We start from the raw sequence: 25044 nt of genomic DNA on the forward strand, positions 1-25044 counted from the left end.
ACACACAGTGGAGGCAGGATCCATACATAGCTTTAAGCAGAGGTATGATAAACCTCACGGTTCAGGGAGACTGACCGAGTAGCGATCAGTGAAGAGGCGGGGCCAGGAGCTAGGACTCGACCCCTGCAACCTCAACTAGGTGAGCACAACTAGGTTAGTACACACACACACACACACACACACACACACACACACACACACACACACACACACACACACACACACACACACACACACACAAGTTCAGAGACAATGTATTGATCCTTTAGTCAGTGATGTTGGGTGAGGCCAATTTCTCGGGCCAGGACATGACTCCTCCCTTCTCCCCTCACTTTACCCCTCTCTCTCTCTCTCTCTCCCTCACTTTAAACCCTCTCTCTCCCTTCCCCTCACTTTCCTCCCGTTTAATTGTTTCCCTTCCCTTAATTTTCCCCACTTTCTATTTTCTCCCTTCCTCCCTCACCTTCCCTTTATCCTCACATTTCCCCTACTCCACCTTTCCCCTTTCCTTTCTTCTTCGCTCTCCCTTATCCACTACTTTCCTTTAAATTCCCTCACTTCTCTACCACCTCCCACCTTCACCTTAGTTCCTTTTAATGCTCTCTCATTCACTTTACCTTGATTCCCCTTAATGCTCTCTCATTTACCTAACAGTCATAAATCAATGTCAAGGTTACTCCTGTGTGTTTGTGTGTGTGTGTGTGTGTGTGTGTGTATGTGTGAGAGAGAGACAGACAGACAGACAGAGAGAGACAGACATACAGATAGAAAGAGTTTATTATTAACATTTGTTTCTATATACATACATGCATACTCATGGATATCTGGTTTACACACACACACACACACACACACACACACACACACACACACACACACACACACACACACACACACACACACACACACACACACAATCATCGTGGCTGGTGTGGATTCGTCTGTAAAACCTTCCATGTGTGGTCAGTGGTGGCTCAAGTTAACCTCCCTATGGGATATAAATATACCTACTTGGGAGAATCTTATTGTAGCCAGCTAGCCCAGTGGTTAACGCACTGGCCTGTGAGTTTTACAACTCACTTGCCATGAGTTCAAACCCCACCTGTTACCTGATTAGAAAATACTATGAAGGAAGAGATGGTGGTAAGCAAGCAAAGTGATTAAAGACGCCATTTGTAGGTGAAGAAAATAGTACAATAATCCGGAAGAAAACGTAAGGAGGCTGAAGGAGGGAGATGAAGAAATGGAAGGAGTTGAAGAATTGATGGAGGGAGTTGAAGAATTGATGGAGGGAGTTGAATTGAGGGGAAGATGAAAAGAGGCAGAGACAATGACAAGAGGAGAGAAGTTAAGGAGATGGAGAATTAATGAAGATTTTCTATTAGGAAGCCGCAGGAGGTATAGAAGATAAGGGGAGCAATAAAGGAACTGTTAACAAAACAACTGTGAGAGGAAAAAACTGGGAGGAGGAAAGTTGTGAGTGATGGTTGACGGTCTTGACGAGGCTGACGACAACACAAGTCAAGAGAGATGCATGATGGAGAAACTAAACATAAGAGCTTTTGTGTACGAATGGTATATAATACCGACAAGATGAGAGTAAGACACATGTGCAACATCTGGGTATCTTTATTGTAGACGTTTCGCCATCCAGTACATAACCTTCACGACTACGACAAATACTACTACAACTAACCCATCTCTTTGGGAAGGACCTACTTCCACTGGGGAATCCCGCCTACCAGTGAATTTGCCCTCGTCTGCTTCACCTGACGTTACTATATAAGCGCCAGGATTCTTTCTTCTGCTTCAGAATCTCCACGACTATGGTGCTGTTCGCACCTACTCCTAGGTTGAGGGACTGATTACCTCATCTTCTGTACATAGTTCTACTGTCTTCAAGTTATGTCCTAGAATTTGTAGTGATAAAGCCACTGGATGGCGAAACGTCTACAATAAAGATACCCAGATGTTGCACATGTGTCTTACTCTCATAAGAGCTTTTGTTGACAAGAGCAGAGGATAGAATAATAGAAGTGACAAATATTTAGACAACTGAAGAGGCAGAATATGCCCAGTCAAACTTATTAATGAAAATAACATACCAGATATATTAAGCCAATTTCCTAAATTTCCTTGTAACACATAAGTGAGCTGTAGATATAAATCCAGATGTACTAATGTTAACCCTTTAGGGGCCTAGTTCTTAGGCCTACTGTGTATCCATAGGTTCTTGCGCTACCCTCCATAGGAATGACACGACGTGCACAATAAACTAGCCACTTTGGTGACAAAATCTAAAAAAAACAAATAAATAACCTTATAAGAGAGATATCACATTACAGAATACTAATATATATATATATATATATATATATATATATATATATATATATATATATATATATATATATATATATATATATATACTTCGAAGGCTACACGGAAAAGATATAAGAATGTGTACTTGGATTAGGACAGAACAGAAAATGAGAAAGGAACCACTAGGGAGACAATGAAACACAGAAATAAAACACAGGAATGAAACACAGGAATGAAACACAATGAAACACAGGAAAGAGAAACAGTGGTGAACATAAGAATAGTGACAACACAGTTCCCAAAGTTACACCATACAAAGGTTCCAATATATAAGGTCAGGCCTCAAACAAACCTTCACTTAAGTATAGAAATTGAAAACCAAACCCAACCTCTCACCTCACCTCACCCACAATAATAATAATAATAATAATAATAATAATAATAATAATAATAATAATAATAATAATAATAATAATAATAATCTTCATTTGTACATGATACAACTTATACAGACCATAGCTGACATCAGTGACATACTATACAGAAAGTAACTGGTTATGCAGAGCATTTCGGGTAACTTAGGTTAATTTTGTCCCCCAGGATGCGACCCACAACAGCCGTCTAACATTCAGGTACCTACTTACTGCTAGGTTAAGAGGGACAGCAGGGGATCGTACCACCGACAACCAGTGTGAGCTGAGTGGGCTACCAATCGAGCAAAGGATCATTCCCGACAACCACCTCTCATCCAAAACTTCAATTGCCACCTCTATTTACTTTCCCTTTAATCCTCATGACCCATGGGCAATGGTCAGGTTATCAGGACATGGAAACCCGGAACATAGCAAGATAAAGGAAGCTGAAAGTATACCTGAAGGGTGTTCCGGGGGTCAACGCCCCCGCGGCCCAGCCCATAACCAGGCCTCACTATATAGTGCACAAATGCAGACAGAATAACACACGAGTAACTAGTGTAATGAGTGAACAGCAGGGACAGCTGTATGCATCACAACACTTACAGAGATATCTGCAGTTTTTCCAGGTAGGATATCAAATTACGAGGAATGGCAACAGGAAATAGATGAAGGGGAAGGACACATGTGGAGTTCTGAGGTGATGAGAATAATAAACAGAGAGGAGTCGAATGCTGACCTAACAGTCACATACTATTAGAAAGCCAATATTCTTCCTTGAAGCCTTTTTATCCACTTCTCCGAGGCTATGGGTCCCACAATTTACACCAGAGGTGGACCCCATCCTATATATATATATATATATATATATATATATATATATATATATATATATATATATATATATATATATATATATATATATATATATATATATATATATAAATGCAAAACAACCACTGTGAAAGAATAGAGAAGTTCCAAGCGCTTTCGTGACTACTCACATTATCAAGGAACAATGAAAGTAAAGCATCAAAGGAAGGTATATAAAGGGGTAGTCCACACCTCACTAACAGATCCCACAACAACGAAACACCTGACGCGAGACAGCAGGCCCGCCGGCCGAACTAATTTATATAAACCAAAGGAAATATTCATATTATTGTCAAAACTGCTTTTTATGAAACAAGATTCAATTATATTCCTGTCGACCATGGACTTGCTTGATACTACTTTCTCAACTTTTTGAAAATCAATTGGATGGTTAAAATCTCTTACATGAATAAATAGAGCATTGGAATCTTGTCCAGTTCTAATGCTATATTTATGTTGTTTTAATCTTAGTTCGAGATTTTTACCAGTTTGACCGTAATAAACTTTATCGCAATTTACAAGGAATCTTATAGACACATCTGGAGTTTACCTGGAGAGAGTTCCGGGGGTCAACGCCCCCGCGGCCCGGTCTGTGACCAGGCCTCCTGGTGAATCAGAGCCTGATCAACCAGGCTGTTACTGCTGGCTGCACGCAAACCAACGTACGAGCCACAGCCCGGCTGATCAGGAACCGACTTTAGGTGCTTGTCCAGTGCCAGCTTGAAGACTGCCAGGGGTCTGTTGGTAATCCCCCTTAAGTATGCTGGGAGGCAGTTGAACAGTCTCGGGCCCCTGACACTTATTGTATGGTCTCTTAACGTGCTAGTGACACCCCTGCTTTTCATTGGGGGGATGTTGCATCGTCTGCCAAGTCTTTTGCTTTCGTAGTGAGTGATTTTCGTGTGCAAGTTCGGTACTAGTCCCTCTAGGATTTTCCAGGTGTATATAATCATGTATCTCTCCCGCCTGCGTTCCAGGGAATACAGGTTCAGGAACCTCAAGCGCTCCCAGTAATTGAGGTGTTTTATCTCCGTTATGCGCGCCGTGAAGGTTCTCTGTACATTTTCTAGGCCAGCAATTTCACCTGCATTTTGGGGGGAATTCTTTATCAAAAGTTTTTTTACTGTATCAAGATTTTTAAATACAACTTTAATATTAAAAGTCTTAAGAAGAGAAGGGATATCAACCAAGTTTTCATGGTAAGGGAGAACCAACATATTTTTAGTTGAATAAGGCTGGTTGTGCCTTTTTGGATTGTAAAAAGTATTTCTAGCAACTTTAAAAGATTTATCAATTACATTTCTTGGGTATTTTAAATCATTACCTATTTCATAAATTTTGGATATTTCCTCATCTATGAACTCAGGACTACAAATTCGTAAAGCTCTCAAAAACATTGATGAGAAAACAGACAGTTTGACTCTATCTTGATGCGAGGAATAATAGTGGACATAGGAACAGTTATTTGTAGGTTTTCTGTAAATTTTAAATTTGAATTCATTATTACCCTTAATAATTAAAACATCTAGAAAAGGCAATGAGTTATTTTCTTCAAACTCAACAGTAAAGTTTATAGAATGGGCTAAGCTATTTAATTTTCCAAGGAAATGGTGTATATCTACATTTTTGGGCATAAGACACAAAATATCATCAACATATCTGAACCATTTAGCTCTATTAGGGAGGATTGTGTTAAGCAACCTTGTTTCAAAAAATTCCATGTATAGGTTACTAAGAACAGGTGAAAGAGGATTTCCCATTGCCATACCAAACTTCTGAGTGTAAAACTTATCATTAAATACAAATTTTGCATCAACAATGCAAAGTTTAATAAGTTTAATGATAGTAGGAACTGGCAATTGTAAATCATAGTTAACGAGTTCTTCAGATAAGAAACTTAATAAATCATCAACAGGAACTTTCGTAAACAAAGAAGTAACATCAAAACTAACCATGTTAAAATCATTTAAGTCAGTCAAGGAGCTTAATTTATCAACCAAGTCTATGTTGTTTTTAACATTAAAGTTAGAAATTTTGCCAACAATAGGGCTCAAAATATCAACAAGCCATTTGGATAATTTATATGAAACTGACCCTATGGAGCTAATAATTGGTCTGACTGGATTCCCTGGTTTGTGTGTTTTTATTAGTCCATACATGTAAGGTAAAGATGGATTAGTGGAAGTAAATTGTTTGACTAATTCATCTTTGCCTTTCAGTAGAAGTTTTATTGTTTTATTGAAATTGCTGTTAACGGTTTCTAGGGGATTTTTTCTAAGATTAAAACAACATAAATATAGCATTAGAACTGGACAAGATTCCAATGCTCTATTTATTCATGTAAGAGATTTTAACCATCCAATTGATTTTCAAAAAGTTGAGAAAGTAGTATCAAGCAAGTCCATGGTCGACAGGAATATAATTGAATCTTGTTTCATAAAAAGCAGTTTTAACAATAATATGAATATTTCCTTTGGTTTATATAAATTAGATCCATTTATAATTAATATAATTTGGGAAGAATTTACTAATACATTGGACAAATAATAATTTTTTAAATTTCTTATTTCTTGGGTAGAATAGTTTGTTGGTGGGTTGTATGAAGGACCTGTCTAGTTCGGCCGGCGGGCCTGCTGTCTCGCGTCAGGTGTTTCGTTGTTGTGGGATCTGTTAGTGAGATGTGGACTACCCCTTTATATACCTTCCTTTGATGCTTTACTTTCATTGTTCCTTGATAATGTGAGTAGTCACGAAAGCGCTTGGAACTTCTCTATTCTTTCACAGTGGTTGTTTTGCATATTCTGAAATCACCTGTTTACTGTGATGTTATTGCATATATATATATATATATATATATATATATATATATATATATATATATATATATATATATATATATATATATATATATATATATATATATATATATATATATATATATATATATATATATATATATATATATATATATATATATATATATATATATATATATATATATATATATATATATATATATATATATATATATATATATATATATATATATATATATATATATATATATATAAGATATTTGTATATTATTTACAAGGTAAAATAGCCCAGCGGAGGCAGCACTAGATATGTAAGTACACTACTATTTTTGTAACAAGTGGCTCTCTTTAGTAACAAGTCTTAACACTTTAATTATTTATACATTAACACTCAGACCCACGAGGGTAATGTCTTGAAACACACCAGCAACACTACTGCTGGTAGTGACCTCCAGTGTAGCAACACTACTGCTGGTAGTGACCTCCAGTGTAGCAACACTACTGCTGGCAGTGACCTCCAGTGTAGCAACACTACTGCTGGTAGTGACCTCCAGTGTAGCAACACTACTGCTGGTAGTGACCTCCAGTGTAGCAACACTACTGCTGGTAGTGACCTCCAGTGTAGCAACACTACTGCTGGTAGTGACCTCCAGTGTAGCAACACTACTGCTGGTAGTGACCTCCAGTGTAGCAACACTACTGCTGGTAGTGACCTCCAGTGTAGCAACACTACTGCTGGTAGTGACCTCCAGTGTAGCAACACTACTGCTGGTAGTGACCTCCAGTGTAGCAACACTACTGCTGGTAGTGACCTCCAGTGTAGCAACACTACTGCTGGTAGTGACCTCCAGTGTAGCAACACTACTGCTGGTAGTGACCTCCAGTGTAGCAACACTACTGCTGGTAGTGACCTCCAGTGTAGCAACACTACTGCTGGTAGTGACCTCCAGTGTAGCAACACTACTGCTGGTAGTGACCTCCAGTGTAGCAACACTACTGCTGGTAGTGACCTCCAGTGTAGCAACACTACTGCTGGTAGTGACCTCCAGTGTAGCAACACTACTGCTGGTAGGTAGTCGGTTTCGATCTAGGGAAAAGGGTAGCTTAAATATCTTGAATTAAGGGGATTATGGGAGTACCCCTAAAGGAAGGGATCAGGCAGGAAAGGGAGATGTTAGCGTATTCTAGGGTTATTGTTGTGTGTGTGTGTACTCACCTAGTTGAGGTTGCGGGGGTCGAGTCCGAGCTCCTGGCCCCGCCTCTTCACTGATCGCTACTAGGTCACTCTCCCTGAGCCGTGAGCTTTATCATACCTCTGCTTAAAGCTATGTATGGATCCTGCCTCCACTACATCACTTCCCAAACTATTCCACTTACTGACTACTCTGTGGCTGAAGAAATACTTCCTAACATCCCTGTGATTCATCTGTGTCTTCAGCTTCCAACTGTGTCCCCTTGTTACTATGTCCAATCTCTGGAACATCCTGTCTTTGTCCACCTTAGTCAATTCCTCTCAGTATTTTGTATGTCGTTATCATGTCCCCCCTATCTCTCCTGTCCTCCAGTGTCGTCAGGTTGATTTCCCTTAACCTCTCCTCGTAGGACATACCTCTTAGCTCTGGGACTAGTCTTGTTGCAAACCTTTGCACTTTCTCTAGTTTCTTTACGTGCTTGGCTAGGTGTGGGTTCCAAACTAGTGCCGCATACTCCAATATGGGCCTAACGTACACGGTGTACAGAGTCCTGAACGATTCCTTATTAAGATGTCGGAATGCTGTTCTGAGGTTTGCTAGGCGCCCATATACTGCAGCAGTTATTTGGTTGATGTGCGCTTCAGGAGATGTGCCTGGTGTTATACTCACCCCAAGATCTTTTTCCTTGAGTGAGGTTTGTAGTCTCTGGCCCCCTAGACTGTACTCCGTCTGCGGTCTTCTTTGCCCTTCCCCAATCTTCATGACTTTGCACTTGGTGGGATTGAACTCCAGGAGCCAATTGCTGGACCAGGTCTGCAGCCTGTCCAGATCCCTTTGTAGTTCTGCCTGGTCTTCGATCGAGTGAATTCTTCTCATCAACTTCACGTCATCTGCAAACAGGGACACCTCAGAGTCTATTCCTTCCGTCATGTCGTTCACAAATACCAGAAACAGCACTGGTCCTAGGACTGACCCCTGTGGGACCCCGCTAGTCACAGGTGCCCACTCTGACACCTCGCCACGTACCATGACTCGCTGCTGTCTTCCTGACAAGTATTCCCTGATCCATTGCAGTGCCTACCCTGTTATCCCTGCTTGGTCCTCCAGTTTTTGCACTAATCTCTTGTGTGGAACTGTGTCAAACGCCTTCTTGCAGTCCAAGAAAATGCAATCCACCCACCCCTCTCTCTCTTGTCTTACTGCTGTCACCATGTCATAGAACTCCAGTAGGTTTGTGACACAGGATTTCCCGTCCCTGAAACCATGTTGGCTGCTGTTGATGAGGTCATTCCTTTCTAGGTGTTCCACCATTCTTCTCCTGATAATCTTCTCCATGATTTTGCATACTATACATGTCAGTGACACTGGTCTGTAGTTTAATGCTTCATGTCTGTCTCCTTTTTTAAAGATTGGGACTACATTTGCTGTCTTCCATGCCTCAGGCAATCTCCCTGTTTCGATAGATGTATTGAATATTGTGTGTGTGTGTGTGTGTGTGTGTGTGTGTGTGTGTGTGTGTGTGTGTTATCGTTTATTTGTGGCTGCAGAATTAGGTCTATTACAATGCAATAACTAGTTAAGTCCATTACAATACAATAACTAGTTAGGTCCATTACAATGCAATAACTAGTTAGGTCCATTACAATACAATAATTGGTTTGATCTATTACAATGCCAGAACACAGCATCTTCTGGTGTGCGACTTCCGGTACTGACATAGTGAATGCGACAGTTAGGGTAGATCCTCCCACGACACAATCAATCACAAGGTGATTGATATTGCAATGTTTGACGAGTTATTTTCTGTTTCTGAATGCACTAAAGCGAGACACGCACTAAAGCGAGACACGCACTAAAGCGAGACACGCACTAAAGCGAGACACACACTAAAGTGAGACACGCACTAAAGCGAGACACGCACTAAGCGAGACACGCACTAAGCGAGACACGCACTAAAGCGAGACACGCACTAAAGCGAGACACGCACTAAAGCGAGACACGCACTAAAGCGAGACACGCACTAAGCGAGACACGCACTAAGCGAGACACACACTAAAGTGAGACACGCACTAAAGCGAGACACGCACTAAAGCGAGACACACACTAAAGCGAGACACGCACTAAAGCGAGACACGCACTAAAGCGAGACACGCACTAAAGCGAGACACACACTAAAGTGAGACACGCACTAAAGCGAGACACGCACTAAAGCGAGACACGCACTAAAGCGAGACACGCACTAAAGCGAGACACGCACTAAAGCGAGACACGCACTAAAGCGAGACACGCACTAAGCGAGACACGCACTAAGCGAGACACGCACTACCAAGGCAGGACGTGCGTTGTTACTCTTGTGATTTAGAAAGGTTAACGCAGAGGTGTCAACACTGTTATCAGCCCCGTGTCCCAGGGCTGAGAGCAGGTATCAATATTAACCTGTGTGTGACACCTGACGACACTTGACCCCCGCTGACACCCTGTGATGAAAACACCTGACAACTGCGATTATTAAGCCTGACACCAGCGTAATCTCTTTCAGCTGGAAAACAACGGAAATAGTCTATTTATCTCTCTCTCGCTGTCAGCCTCTCTCTCTCTCTCTCTATCTGTCAGCCTTTCTCTGCCTGTCTGTATATCTATCAGTCTCTTTGCTGTCTGTTTGTCTGAAAGCTTCTCCCTTTGCCTATCTGCATGTCAGCATCTCTGCTGTCTCCTTGTCTATCAGCCTCTTCCTTGTCTATCAGCCTCTTCCTTGTCTATCTGTGTGTATATACGTGTAGTAATGGCTATCTACAGTCCTGTCTATTACATTTAACCTCTAGTCTCACATATAATACCTAGAGGGTGCTTCGGGGGGTCAACGGCCCCGCGGCCCGGTCCATGACCAGGCCTCGCGTTGGATCAGGCTCTGATCAACCAGGCTGTTACTGCTGACCTCACGCAAACCGACATATGAACCACAGTCCGGCTGGTCAGGTACTGATATTAGTGTCTGTCCAGCTCCCTCTTGAAGACAGCCAAAGGTCTATTGGTAATCCCCCTTATGTATGCTCGGAGACAGTTGAACAGTCTTGGGCCCCTGACACTTATTTGTGTAGATTTGCGATTAGTTCCTTTAAGGTTCTCCAAGTGTATATAAGGTACGTTGTTTATCTTATTGTCTGACCTTTTGCCACCACTCACCTATTGGTTGTTGCAGAGGTCAAGTCACAGCTCCTGTCCCCGCCTCATCGCTAGACACTGCTAGGTTCATTCTCTTCCTGCTCTAAGAGCCTTATCATACCTCCTCTTAAAGCTATGTATGGATCCTCTTTGTGTGTGTGTGTGTGTGTGTGTGTGTGTGTGTGTGTGTGTGTGTGTGTGTGTGTGTGTGTGTGTGTGTGTGTGTATGTGTGTGTGTGTGAGTAAACTGTACTCGCCGAGTTTTGTTCGTGGGGGTAGAGACTTAGTTCTCCTAATAGATTACCCTCATCGGCATCACTAATTTTCTGGTCCCTTGGGGTATCATATCCACATTTGAAGCTGTGTATCGAGTTATTTATCCCTACGGCTTATGTCTGTGCTCAGCCTCCGCGTGCGGCTCCTTTGATCCTCTTAATCCAGTATGTTCCTATCTACCCTATCTTCTCCGTAATTTTGTCTATCTTCGTCCTTCTCTCCTCTAAGGTGGTCAGGTTCAGTTCCTTCAACCTCTCGTGATGTACTTCTCTCAGTTCTGATGCTCGCCTCTTTGCGAGCGTATCCACTTTGTTGAGTTTCTGTACGTGCTTTATCAGGTGTGGGCTCCATGTTGGTGCAGCATACTCAATGACTGGCCTAACACATGTTGTATACAAGGTTCCAAAGGCATCTTTATTGACTGAAATTCTTGAGTGTTATTCTGAGAGAGAGTAAATGACCCTCTCTATGGAAAGAGGCAAATGTAGTCCCTGTTCACAAAAAAAGAGCAGAGCTGAAATCAGCAACTACAGACAGTGTCACTCCTGTCAATCACTGGCAAGATCCCTGAGACAATAATCTCACGGCAGATGACAAAGTTTTTTGACTACCACTTAATACATTGTGACCGTCAATATGGTTTCAGAAAGGGTTACTCTGCTGTTGATCTGTTAAACCTTTCCACTAAGTGGCATAAAACACTGTATGAATCCAAAGTCAGCTGTGTGGTAGCACTGGACATTGCTGGTGCTTTCGACCGGGTGTGGCACCAGGGACTCTTCGCAAAACTGCAAGCACTAGGAACTGCAGGCTCTACACTATGTCTCCTCAGTGATTACCTTCATGGTATTATTATTATAATCAAAAAGAAGCGCTAAGCCACAAGGGCTATACAGCGCTGCACCTTCATGGTAGATCTCTAAGCCTAGTTCTCAACAGGACAGTCAGCAAGATATCCTGTTGGGGTAAGTATTCCACAGGGAAGTGTGATGGGACCATTGTTATGAAATGCCTACTTCACTGACCTTCATCTCATCCCAGAATTCCATGCACATGCAGACGATTGTACTCTGCCATTTACTCATCCAAGAGAGGAAATGCTAGCTGCTCTAAGTTAAATCAATCACCAGCTTACAGCTATATCAACCTAGGGTAAACGGTGGCAGGTAACATTTGCTCCTCAGAATACACAAATAATGATGGTTTCTAGGCATCATGATGGTATGCTGGAGCAGTGGTAAGAATGAATCGGAGAGTTGGTACCCGTGGAATGAAATTTGACTCCAAACTGACCATAAAGGACCACGTTGTAAATCTTGTAAACAAGGCAGCCAGGAAGCTTACAGCACTTCGACGTATCTCGCATCTGCTCGACAGCAGAGGTTGCAAGATTCTGTAAGAGGCACAAGTACACTCACACCTTGAGTATGCTCCACTTTCTAGGAGTTCCTGCCCTCCGTCTAATCTGCGATTTCTTGACAGAACAGAGAACACAACAAGACGACTCATCTCTCGCCTAGACCCAGCCTGGATAGATTTGTCATTTCAACAGAGCCTTCAGCACATGAGGGTGGCCTTACTATTATGTACAATGCCAATATTGTCAAAGTGCCACACTTTGGTCCCTTTCGAGAACAGCGAGAAGTGAGCGTCTACACAACAAGACGGGCAGCCAGCAATAACTTCACTCTGTACACTTCTCCAGAACATCACTTCATCTGAAAGCATTTATTCCTAGGATAACCCAAGTCTGGAACATGTTCATACATCATAATATCAGCGAAATGAATTCAGTTGATCAAATGAAATTACTGGCCAACAGATGGCTTCAACTTCATCCTGTCTTATATCTATATGTTTCATAACAATAAAACGGCTTTCAAGTGAGCTGATGTAGGTAACAGCTCTTAGTTCATAAATAAAGTTAGGAATAATTAACCTAGCCTTGTAAAATCTTGTGTAAAAGAGAGAGAGAGAGAGAGAGAGAGAGAGAGAGAGAGACAGACAGACAGACAGACAGAGACAGACATTTTACCGCACTAATAAACATATTCTAATATTTTGTAATGATTATAATAATACAGAAGGTGACAATTAACAAGAGAAAGCTGGTGTAATAATCAGTGAACAATGTTGGTTGTGGGATGATGCTTTAGATGAGATTAAGCACAAGTGATGGTTATACGTGATGCTAGCAGTAACAGCTAGCCGTCAATAAGCTTCTAGCCTCCAGGACGGGCTACGAGGGTTGGAACCACCCTGGAAACCTGTGGCAGGTAGGCCAGTGACATGTCAACACTCACCTGAGAGTCTGAAGCAGTGAAGCACACCCATGCTTGGCTCTTCTTGTCTTTAGGTTTGAAGCACATGCAGGTGGAGTAGGGGAACATCGCCCCTACCAGCCTCTCCGCGCACCTGTAGCTACTCCCTACACACACACACACACACACACACTAATTGAGTCTGCTGGTGATAGCTGCCTTGCTGGGGGAATCCTCTTAATCGCTCTCTTGTTGCACAATCTCCGGAGCTTAGGACACGGAGCACTAGCTGCTGATACTCGTTCGCTTATTACACTTATATGGAAAGGCAATGGAATGCGGCAGTGATAGATTTTATGTGCAAGTCAAGGTTCACTTTCTTCCACAGTCCTCAGCAGCAGCAGCAGCAGAGCGTCAAGCTGCTGGTGGAGCAACAAGCCCTGGACACCAGTCTACGAGCCAACCTGACATCTTTCACCAACACACTGCAACGTCTCACCAACACACTATGGCACTGAAAACAGAAACAGCTTATCTGAGTATCGCAGACAGCCTCCTCCTGGACACTGGGACAGCATCATTAGCTGCGAGTGATTGCCACACTCAATAATAATCAGCTTTGATTTCCACTGTCAAGGGAATGTTGTTAATTAAGAGGTGTCTGGACTGGTCCGCCGCTCACAGCTATAACTATACTGTCTCTCTCAAGCTTCCGACACTACACAGCTGGGTAAGCCACACCTCTTCTCGCCTTCCCCACTACTGGGTAGTTCACTATTTCTGTGTTGACCTACGTGCACACATAATTAAACGTGATTTTTTTTTTTTATCTTTCGTAATGTGGTTGTCAAACAGCCATTACTAAATTCCATACACAGGAGAGCCCTAAAGGTTAACCTTGAGTCTTGACCTACTGTGTCTGTAGATGGGTAAGCAACAGTTCAAGAGACAGCACACTTGTCCTCACCAGTAGTAATCACATATAAACAAAAAAATTGCGTAATATTGTTGAAAGCTGCCCGTAGGCCACAAGTTAACAGAAAACGAGTGTAAAATAACATCTGAATTGCGGATGGTCGACAAGTTCAGTGTGGATCGCGACTCGCTTGATCGAAGGTCTTGCAGTGTTACACCGCTGTAGCTCAATAATTACACTGACTGCATCACCACCTGATAGTAACTCAGTAACACCTGCACAGCCTTCCTCTTCTTTATCTCTCTTCTTCACTCCCTGAAACACCAAGGCTACTTTAACAAGTTGCCGGTTTAGTTAGACAACTCAGACTCTTGTGTCAAGTCTCTCGTCGTTCCTTCAGTCCCACCTGCTGCTTCTATCACTTCTGGTGCCTCCGTGTTCGCCTGCGACGGGAGGTCAAATGTCCTGCGTCCTCAGAAAGAGCAGTGACTGGAGCGAGCACATACCATGGGCTGTTGCCACATGTTGAGGTGGCGGTGCGGCTGTCTGCGTATATAAGTAACCTCCTCTCACAAGCGTTGCCGTGAATCGCAATTTTGAGCAATGATATTGTACTCCGTGTTTTCAGGAACTAATCCCCGGTAGCAGGAAGCACTAGCTGTACTTCATAAACACTAGCATCCGTCTAGGAAATAAGTATCGTGTCCGTAGGAGATACAGGGAGGGTAAATAATGTACATTAAAAGGACGAGTTAGAGGAGTGTAGGCAAGTCTGTCGGAGTCTGTGCGCTGGTTAACCTAGCTACACGGACAACTGCCTTGTTCCACCGCTGAAACCATGCCAGCAACTGGACAGCAGCGTGTTACTTAGCAAAGCAACCGTCCCTTATATAACGATCATCCTAAGCCTGTGTTAATCGCTCATCCCCTTCAAGTCAGAGCTAAGCCAGGGCGCTCACGGCCAGCGGATCACCTCCAGACACTTGTGACAGCTCTTCTTCTACAGACACTGTTTATATTTTCTTACATGATGGGTGGTATAGGAAAGAATAATGACGGGGGAGATGTACCACGGGTGTTGCTGCAGGGGACGCTGGAAAGGACGAGCAGGGGGGCAACGTGGTCCACGCTCACAAACTAGGGATCAATACCTTCCAAGTTCCCTTCTGCCCATCTCCCCCTGCCCCTCCCTCTCCCCTTCCCACCCCTTTGGAGCCTTCCACCCTGACCCCCAAAGGGCCCTCCACCCATTCCCCGACGGGCCCTCCACCCTTTTCCCAGCGGACCCTCGATACTGATCGCTCCCTCTGAGACATGGAATCCCCAAAGTGGAAATGCTCACTAAGACGTTAAGTTTATAACGTTACCGGATGAAATGAACGAAGATGACCTGCTAAATAATTCCTCCATCACGGGGACTAAGAATTAAAAAAAAAAAACTGTTCTAAACTCAAAACACTCAAAACTTAACACGTTCCTTGCTGGAAACATTCCTTGCTGGAAACATTCCTTGCTGGAAACATTCCTTGCTGGAAACATTCCTTGCTGGAAACGTTCCTTGCTGGAAACATTCCTTGCTGGAAACATTCCTTGCTGGAAACATTCCTTGCTGGAAACATTCCTTGCTGGAAACATTCCTTGCTGGAAACATTCCTTGCTGGAAACATTCCTTGCTGGAAACATTCCTTGCTGGAAACATTCCTTGCTGGAAACGTTCCTTGCTGGAAACCCTTGCTGGAAACATTCCTTGCTGGAAACATTCCTTGCTGGAAACATTCCTTGCTGGAAACATTCCTTGCTGGAAACATTCCTTGCTGGAAACATTCCTTGCTGGAAACATTCCTTGCTGGAAACATTCCTTGCTGGAAACATTCCTTGCTGGAAACATTCCTTGCTGGAAACATTCCTTGCTGGAAACATTCCTTGTCGGAAACGTTCCAAGCTGCAAACGTTCCAAGCTGAAAACGTTCCTTGCTGGAAACGTTCCGTGCTGGAAACGTTCCAAGGTGGAAACGTTCCAAAGTGGAAACGTTCCAAGGTGGAAACGTTCCAAGGTGGAAACGTTCCAAGGTGGAAACGTTCCAAGCTGAAAACGTTCCTTGCTGGAAACGTTCCTTGCTGGAAACGTTCCAAGGTGGAAACGTTCCAAAGTGGAAACGTTCCAAGGTGGAAACGTTCCAAGGTGGAAACGTTCCATGGTGGAAACGTTCCAAGGTGGAATCGTTCAAAGCTGCAAACGTTCCAAGGTGGAAACGTTCCAAGCTGGAAACGTTCCAAGCTGGAAACGTTCCAGGCTGGAAACGTTTCTTGCTGGAAGCGTTCCTTGCTGGAAACGTTCCTTGCTGGGAACGTTCCAAGCTGGAATCGTTCCCTGCTGAAAACGTTCCTTGCTGGAAACGTTCCTTGCTGGGAACGTTCCAAGCTGAAAACGTTCCAAACTGGGAACGTTCCGAAGTGGAAACGTTCCAAGGTGGAAACGTTCCAAGCTGGAAACGTTCCCTGCTGGAAACGTTCCTTGCTGGAAACGTTCCAAGCTGAAAACGTTCCAAGCTGGAAACGTTCCAGGCTGGAAACGTTCCAGGCTGGAAACGTTTCTTGCTGGAAGCGTTCCTTTCTGGAAACGTTCCTTGCTGGGAACGTTCCTTGCTGGAAACGTTCCAAGCTGGAAACGTTCCAAGCTGGAAACGTTCCAAGCCTGAAACGTTCCAAGCTGGAAACGTTACAAGCTGAAAACGTTCCAAGCTGGAAACATTCCAAGCTGAAAACGTTCCAAACTGTAAACGTTCCAGGCTAGAAACGTTTCTTGCTGGAAACGTTCCAAGCTGAAAACGTTCCAAGCTGGAAACGTTCCAGGCTGGAAATGTTCCTTGCTGGAAACGTTCCAAGCTGGAAACGTTCTAAGCTGGAAACGGTCCAAGCTGGAAACGTTCTAAGCTGGAAACGGTCCAAGATGGAAACGTTCCAGGTTGGAAACGTTCCAGGCTGGAAACGTTCCTTGCTGGAAACGTTCCAAGCTGGAAACCTTGCAAGCTGGAAACGTTCTAAGCTGGAAACGTTCCAAGATGGAAACGTTCCAAGCTGAAAACGTTCCAAGCTGGAAACGTTCCAGGCTGGAAACGTTCCAGGCTGGAAACGTTCCAAGATTATGTTCCGATCAATGTTAAGTCAGCCAGATACTGTTCATTATCTCCCCTCCCCTACCCCCACCCCTCCCCTGCCCCCACCCCTCCCCTGCCCCCACTCCTCCCCTGCCCCCACCCCTCCCCTGCCTCCACCCCTCCCCTGCCCCAACTCCTCCCCTGCCCCCACCCCTCCCCTGCCCCCACCCCTCCCCTGCCCCCACTCCTCCCATGCCCCCACCCCTCCCCTGCCCCCACTCCTCCCCTGCCCCCACCCCTCCCCTGCCCCCACTCCTCCCCTACCCCCACCCCTCCCCTGCCCCCACCCCTCCCCTGCCCCCACTCCTCCCCTGCCCCCACCCCTCCCCTGCCTCCACCCCTCCCCTGCCCCCACTCCTCCCCTACCCCCACCCCTCCCCTGCCCCCACCCCTCCCCTGCCCCCACTCCTCCCATGCCCCCACCCCTCCCCTGCCCCCACTCCTCCCCTGCCCCCACCCCTCCCCTGCCTCCACCCCTCCCCTACCCCCACCCCTCCCCTACCCCCACCCCTCCCTTGCCCCCACCAGTCCCCTACCCCCCCTACACCACCACCCCTCCCCTACCCCCACCACTCCCATGCCAACTCCCCTGCCCCCACCCCTCCCCTGCCCCCACCCTTCCCCTACCCCCACCCCTCCCTTGCCCCCACCCCTCTCATACCACCACCCCTCCCCTACCCCCACCCCTCCCCTACCCCCACCCTTCCCTTGCCCCTACCCCTCCCCTACCCCCACCCCTCCCTTGCCCCCACCCCTCCCCTACCCCCACCCCTCCCTTCCCCCACCCCTCCCCTACCCCACCCCTTCCCTACCCCCCACCACTCCCCTGCCCCCACCACTCCCATGCCCCCACCCCTCCCCTGCCCCACCCCTCCCCTGTCCCCACCACTCCCATGCCCCCACCCCTCCCCTGCCCCCACCCCTCCCCTGTCCCCACCACTCCCATGCCCCCTCCCCTGCCCCAACCACTCCCCTGCCACCACCCTCCTCTGCCCCCACCCCTCCCCTGTCCCCACCACTCCCATGACCCCCTTCCCTGCCCCCACCACCCACCTGCCCCCACCTGCCCCCACCACTCCCCTGCCCCCACCCCTCCCCTGTCCCCACCACTCCCATGCCCCCTCCCCTGCCCCCACCACTCCCCTGCCCCCACCACTCCCCTGCCCCACCCCTCCCATGCCCCACCCCTCCCCTGTTCCCACCACTCCCATGCCCCCCTCCCCTGCCCCCACCACTCCCCTGCCCCCTCCCCTGCCCCACCCCTCCCTTGCCCCACCCCTTCCCTGTCCCCACCACTCCCATGCCCCCTCCCCTGCCCCCACCCCTCCCCTGCCCCACCACTCCCAGGCCCCCATCCCCTGCCCCCACCACTCCCATGCCCCCTCCCCTGCCCCCACCCCTCCCTTGCCCCACCCCTCCCCGGTCCCCACCACTCCCATGCCCCCCTCCCCTGCCCACACTCCTCCCCTGCCCCCACCACTCCCATGCCCCCTCCCCTGCCCCACCCCTTCCCTGTCCCCACCACTCCCATGCTCCACTCCCCTGCCCCCACCCCGCCCCTGCCCAACCCTCCCGTGCCCCCACCCCTCCCCAGCCTCCCACCCCTCCCCTGCCCCCACCCCTCCCATGACCCCCCTCCCCTCCCCTGCCCCAACCCCTCCTCTGCCCCATCCTTTCCCTGGCCCCCACCCCTCCCTTGCCCCCACACCCCTTTCCTGCCCCAACACCCCTCTCCTACCCCAACACACCTCCCCTGCCCCTCACCCCTCTCCTGTCCCCACACCCCTCTCCTGCCCCAACACCCCTCTCGTGCCCACACCCCTCTCCTGCCCTCATACCCCTCTCCTGCCCCAACACCCCCTCCCTTGCCCCCACACCCCTCTCCTGCCCCCACACCCTTCCCCTGCCCCCACCCCTCTCCTGCCCCACACCTCTCTCCTGCCCCCACACCCCTCTCCTGCCCCAACACCCCTCTCCTGCCCCAACACCCCTCTGCTACCCCAACACCCTTCCCCTGCCCCCACCCCTCTCCTGCCACCACACCCCTCTCCTGCCCCCACACCCCTCCCATGCCCCCACACCCTTCTCCTGCCCCACCCCTCTCCTGCCCCCACACCCCTCCCATGCCCCCACACCCTTCTCCTACCCCACCCCCCTCCTGCCCCAACACCCCTCCAATGCCCCCACACCCTTCTCTTGCCCCACCCCTCTCCTGCCCCCACACTCCTCTCCTCCCCACTCACACACACCTCTCCTCCCCACCCACACACCTCTCCCACACACACACACACAAACACACACACACACACACACACACACACACACACACACACACACACATCTTCTGAAGCACACATCAACCAGATAACTGGTGCAGCATATGGGCGCCTGGCAAACCTGAGAATAGCGTTCCGGTACCTCAGTAAGGAATCATCAAGATTCTGTACACCGTGTACGTCAGGCCCATACTGGAGTACGCAGCACCAGTTTGGAACCCACACCTGGTCAAGCACGTCAAGAAATTAGAGAAAGTGCATAGGTTTGCAACAAGGCTAGTTCCAGAGCTAAGGGGAGGTTAAGGGAAATCGCCCTGACGACACTGGAGGACAGGAGGGTAAAGGGAGACATGATAACGACATACAAAATACTGCGAGGAATTGACACGGTGGACAGAAAGAGGATGTTCCAGAGATCTTAGGAAGTATTTTTTTAGTCATAGAGTTGTCAGGAAGTGGAACAGTCTGGCAAGCGATGTAGTTTAGGCATGAACCATACATAGCTTTAAAACAAGGTATGATAAAGCCCATGAAGCAGGGCGAGAGAGGCCCTAGTAGCGATCAGTGAAGAGGCGGGGCCAGGAGCTGTGTATCGACCCCTGCAACCACAAATAGGTGAGTGCAAACAGGTGAGTGCACACACACACACACACACACACACACACACACACACACACACACACACACACACCCTCCCACACAGACACACACTTCTCCCACACACAAACACACCTCTCCTCCCACACACAAGCACACCTCTCCTCCCACACACAAACACACCTCTCCTACCACACACATACACCTCTCCTCCCACACACACACCTCTCCTCCCACACACACACACACCTATTCTCCCAAACACACACACACACCTCTCCTCCCACACACATACACCTCTCCTCCCACATACACACACCTCTCCTCCCACACACACACACCTCTCCTCCCACACACTGGGAGTCATCGACCTTCTTGGAGTGGCAGTAGCAACCAACACAAGTGTGGTTCCTCTCACACTGACTCACTCTCCCTCCCTCTCTTTCTTTTCCCCCTCCCTACCTTTCTCCTCCCCCTCCCTCCCTTTCTCCTCCCCCTCCTCCTTTTCTTCTCTCCCTACCTCCCAATCTTCTCCCCCTCCCTCCCTTTCTCCCCTCTCTCACTTTCTGACTCATTCTACTCTGTCACGGGGGAGTACCTTGCTACTCAACACCTCTTTCATCAAAAAGCTCCTTCCTTGGATCGAACCTGCAACCTGATATATATATATATATATATATATATATATATATATATATATATATATATATATATATATATATATATATATATATATATATATATATATATATATAATATATATATATATATATATATATATATATATATATATATATATATATATATATATATATATATATATATATATATATATATATATATATATATAAAACAAGCGATACCAGATACAAAATAACATCGGGGAGTTGAATGATAGCTCTAGGCCTTTCGTGCTGCAGTCAACACATCATCAGGAGCTAGCAATGCTACAGAAAAGATTAGGAAGTCCCAGAAAATACGCTCTGTGATCCACAGCACAACTAACTCACAGTTCTGTGATCCACAGCACAACTAACTCACAGTTCTGTGATTCACAGCACTACTAACTCACAGTTCTGTGATTCACAGCACAACTAACAAACTCACACTCTGAGATCCACAGCACTACTAACAAACACACAGCTCTGAGATCCACAACACTACTAACAAACACACACCTCTGAGATCAACAGCACTACTAACAAACACACAGCTCTGAGATCCACAACACTACTAACAAACACACAGCTCTGTGATCAACAACACTACTAACAAACACACAGCTCTGAGATCCACAACACTACTAACAAACTCACACTCTGAGATCAACAACACTACTAACAAACTCACACTCTGAGATCCACAACACTACTAACAAACACACAGCTCTGAGATCCACAACACTACTAACAAACACACACCTCTGAGATCCACAACACTACTAACAAACTCACACTCTGAGATCCACAACACTACTAACAAACTCACACTCTGAGATCAACAACACTACTAACAAACTCACACTCTGAGATCCACAACACTACTAACAAACTCACACTCTGAGATCCACAACACTACTAACAAACACACACCTCTGAGATCCACAACACTACTAACAAACTCACACTCTGAGATCCACAACACTACTAACAAACACACAGCTCTGAGATCCACAACACTACTAACAAACACACACCTCTGAGATCCACAACACTACTAACAAACTCACACTCTGAGATCCACAACACTACTAACAAACTCACACTCTGAGATCCACAACACTACTAACAAACACACAGCTCTGAGATCCACAACACTACTAACAAACACACACCTCTGAGATCAACAGCACTACTAACAAACACACAGCTCTGAGATCCACAACACTACTAACAAACTCACACTCTGAGATCCACAACACTACTAACAAACTCACACTCTGAGATCCACAACACTACTAACAAACTCACACTCTGAGATCCACAACACTACTAACAAACTCACACTCTGAGATCCACAACACTACTAACAAACTCACACTCTGAGATCCACAACACTACTAACAAACTCACACTCTGAGATCCACAACACTACTAACAAACTCACACTCTGAGATCCACAACACTACTAACAAACTCACACTCTGAGATCCACAACACTACTAACAAACACACAGCTCTGAGATCCACAACACTACTAACAAACACACACCTCTGAGATCCACAACACTACTAACAAACTCACACTCTGAGATCCACAACACTACTAACAAACTCACACTCTGAGATCCACAACACTACTAACAAACTCACACTCTGAGATCCACAACACTACTAACAAACTCCCACTCTGAGATCCACAACACTACTAACAAACTCACACTCTGAGATCCACAACACTACTAACAAACTCACACTCTGAGATCCACAACACTACTAACAAACACACAGCTCTGAGATCAACAGCACTACTAACAAACACACAGCTCTGAGATCAACAGCACTACTAACAAACTCACACTCTGAGATCAACAGCACTACTAACAAACTCACACTCTGAGATCCACAACACTACTAACAAACTCACACACTGAGATCAACAGCACTACTAACAAACACACAGCTCTGAGATCCACAACACTACTAACAAACACACACCTCTGAGATCAACAGCACTACTAACAAACTCACACTCTGAGATCCACAACACTACTAACAAACTCACACTCTGAGATCAACAGCACTACTAACAAACTCACACTCTGAGATCCACAACACTACTAACAAACTCACACTCTGAGATCCACAACACTACTAACAAACACACAGCTCTGAGATCCACAACACTACTAACAAACACACACCTCTGAGATCAACAGCACTACTAACAAACTCACACCTCTGAGATCAACAGCACTACTAACAAACTCACACTCTGAGATCCACAACACTACTAACAAACACACAGCTCTGAGATCAACAGCACTACTAACAAACTCACACTCTGAGATCCACAACACTACTAACAAACTCACACTCTGAGATCAACAGCACTACTAACAAACACACACCTCTGAGATCAACAGCACTACTAACAAACACACAGCTCTGAGATCAACAGCACTACTAACAAACTCACACTCTGAGATCCACAACACTACTAACAAACACACACCTCTGAGATCAACAGCACTACTAACAAACTCACACTCTGAGATCCACAACACTACTAACAAACACACACCTCTGAGATCAACAGCACTACTAACAAACTCACACTCTGAGATCCACAACACTACTAACAAACTCACACTCTGAGATCAACAGCACTACTAACAAACTCACACCTCTGAGATCAACAACACTACTAACAAACACACACCTCTGAGATCAACAACACTACTAACAAACACACACCTCTGAGATCAACAACACTACTAACAAACTCACACTCTGAGATCAACAACACTACTAACAAACTCACACTCTGAGATCCACAACACTACTAACAAACTCACACTCTGAGATCAACAGCACTACTAACAAACTCACACTCTGAGATCCACAACACTACTAACAAACTCACACCTCTGAGATCAACAACACTACTAACAAACTCACACTCTGAGATCCACAACACTACTAACAAACTCACACCTCTGAGATCAACAACACTACTAACAAACTCACACCTCTGAGATCAACAACACTACTAACAAACTCACACTCTGAGATCCACAACACTACTAACAAACTCACACTCTGAGATCCACAACACTACTAACAAACTCACACTCTGAGATCAACAGCACTACTAACAAACACACACCTCTGAGATCAACAGCACTACTAACAAACTCACACTCTGAGATCAACAACACTACTAACAAACTCACACTCTGAGATCCACAACACTACTAACAAACACACACCTCTGAGATCAACAACACTACTAACAAACTCACACTCTGAGATCCACAACACTACTAACAAACTCACACTCTGAGATCAACAACACTACTAACAAACTCACACTCTGAGATCCACAACACTACTAACAAACACACACCTCTGAGATCAACAGCACTACTAACAAACACACACCTCTGAGATCAACAGCACTACTAACAAACTCACACTCTGAGATCAACAGCACTACTAACAAACACACACCTCTGAGATCAACAGCACTACTAACAAACTCACACTCTGAGATCAACAGCACTACTAACAAACACACACCTCTGAGATCCACAACACTACTAACAAACACACACCTCTGAGATCCACAACACTACTAACAAACACACACCTCTGAGATCCACAACACTACTAACAAACACACACCTCTGAGATCCACAACACTACTAACAAACTCACACTCTGAGATCAACAGCACTACTAACAAACACACACCTCTGAGATCCACAACACTACTAACAAACTCACACTCTGAGATCAACAACACTACTAACAAACTCACACTCTGAGATCCACAACACTACTAACAAACACACAGCTCTGAGATCAACAACACTACTAACAAACTCACACTCTGAGATCAACAACACTACTAACAAACTCACACTCTGAGATCCACAACACTACTAACAAACTCACACTCTGAGATCAACAGCACTACTAACAAACTCACACTCTGAGATCCACAACACTACTAACAAACACACAGCTCTGAGATCAACAGCACTACTAACAAACTCACACTCTGAGATCAACAACACTACTAACAAACTCACACTCTGAGATCCACAACACTACTAA

At 45.7% G+C, this 25044-nt stretch overlaps 1 protein-coding gene across 1 annotated transcript in view; it reads right to left on the reverse strand.

Annotated features, from left to right (window-relative positions):
- Positions 1 to 14741, reverse strand: part of LOC128702288 (uncharacterized) — a 522463-nt gene extending 507722 nt beyond the window's left edge. The window contains exon 1 of the mRNA XM_070102166.1: positions 13359 to 14741. Within this exon, the coding sequence (XP_069958267.1) occupies positions 13359 to 13445 (87 nt within the window). The 5' untranslated portion in view covers positions 13446 to 14741. The remainder of the gene's footprint in view (positions 1 to 13358) is intronic.
- Positions 14742 to 25044: the final 10303 nt, after the last annotated feature.

The sequence above is a fragment of the Cherax quadricarinatus genome, chromosome 80 (assembly GCF_038502225.1).
Source record: "Cherax quadricarinatus isolate ZL_2023a chromosome 80, ASM3850222v1, whole genome shotgun sequence".
Taxonomy (NCBI): domain Eukaryota; kingdom Metazoa; phylum Arthropoda; class Malacostraca; order Decapoda; family Parastacidae; genus Cherax; species Cherax quadricarinatus.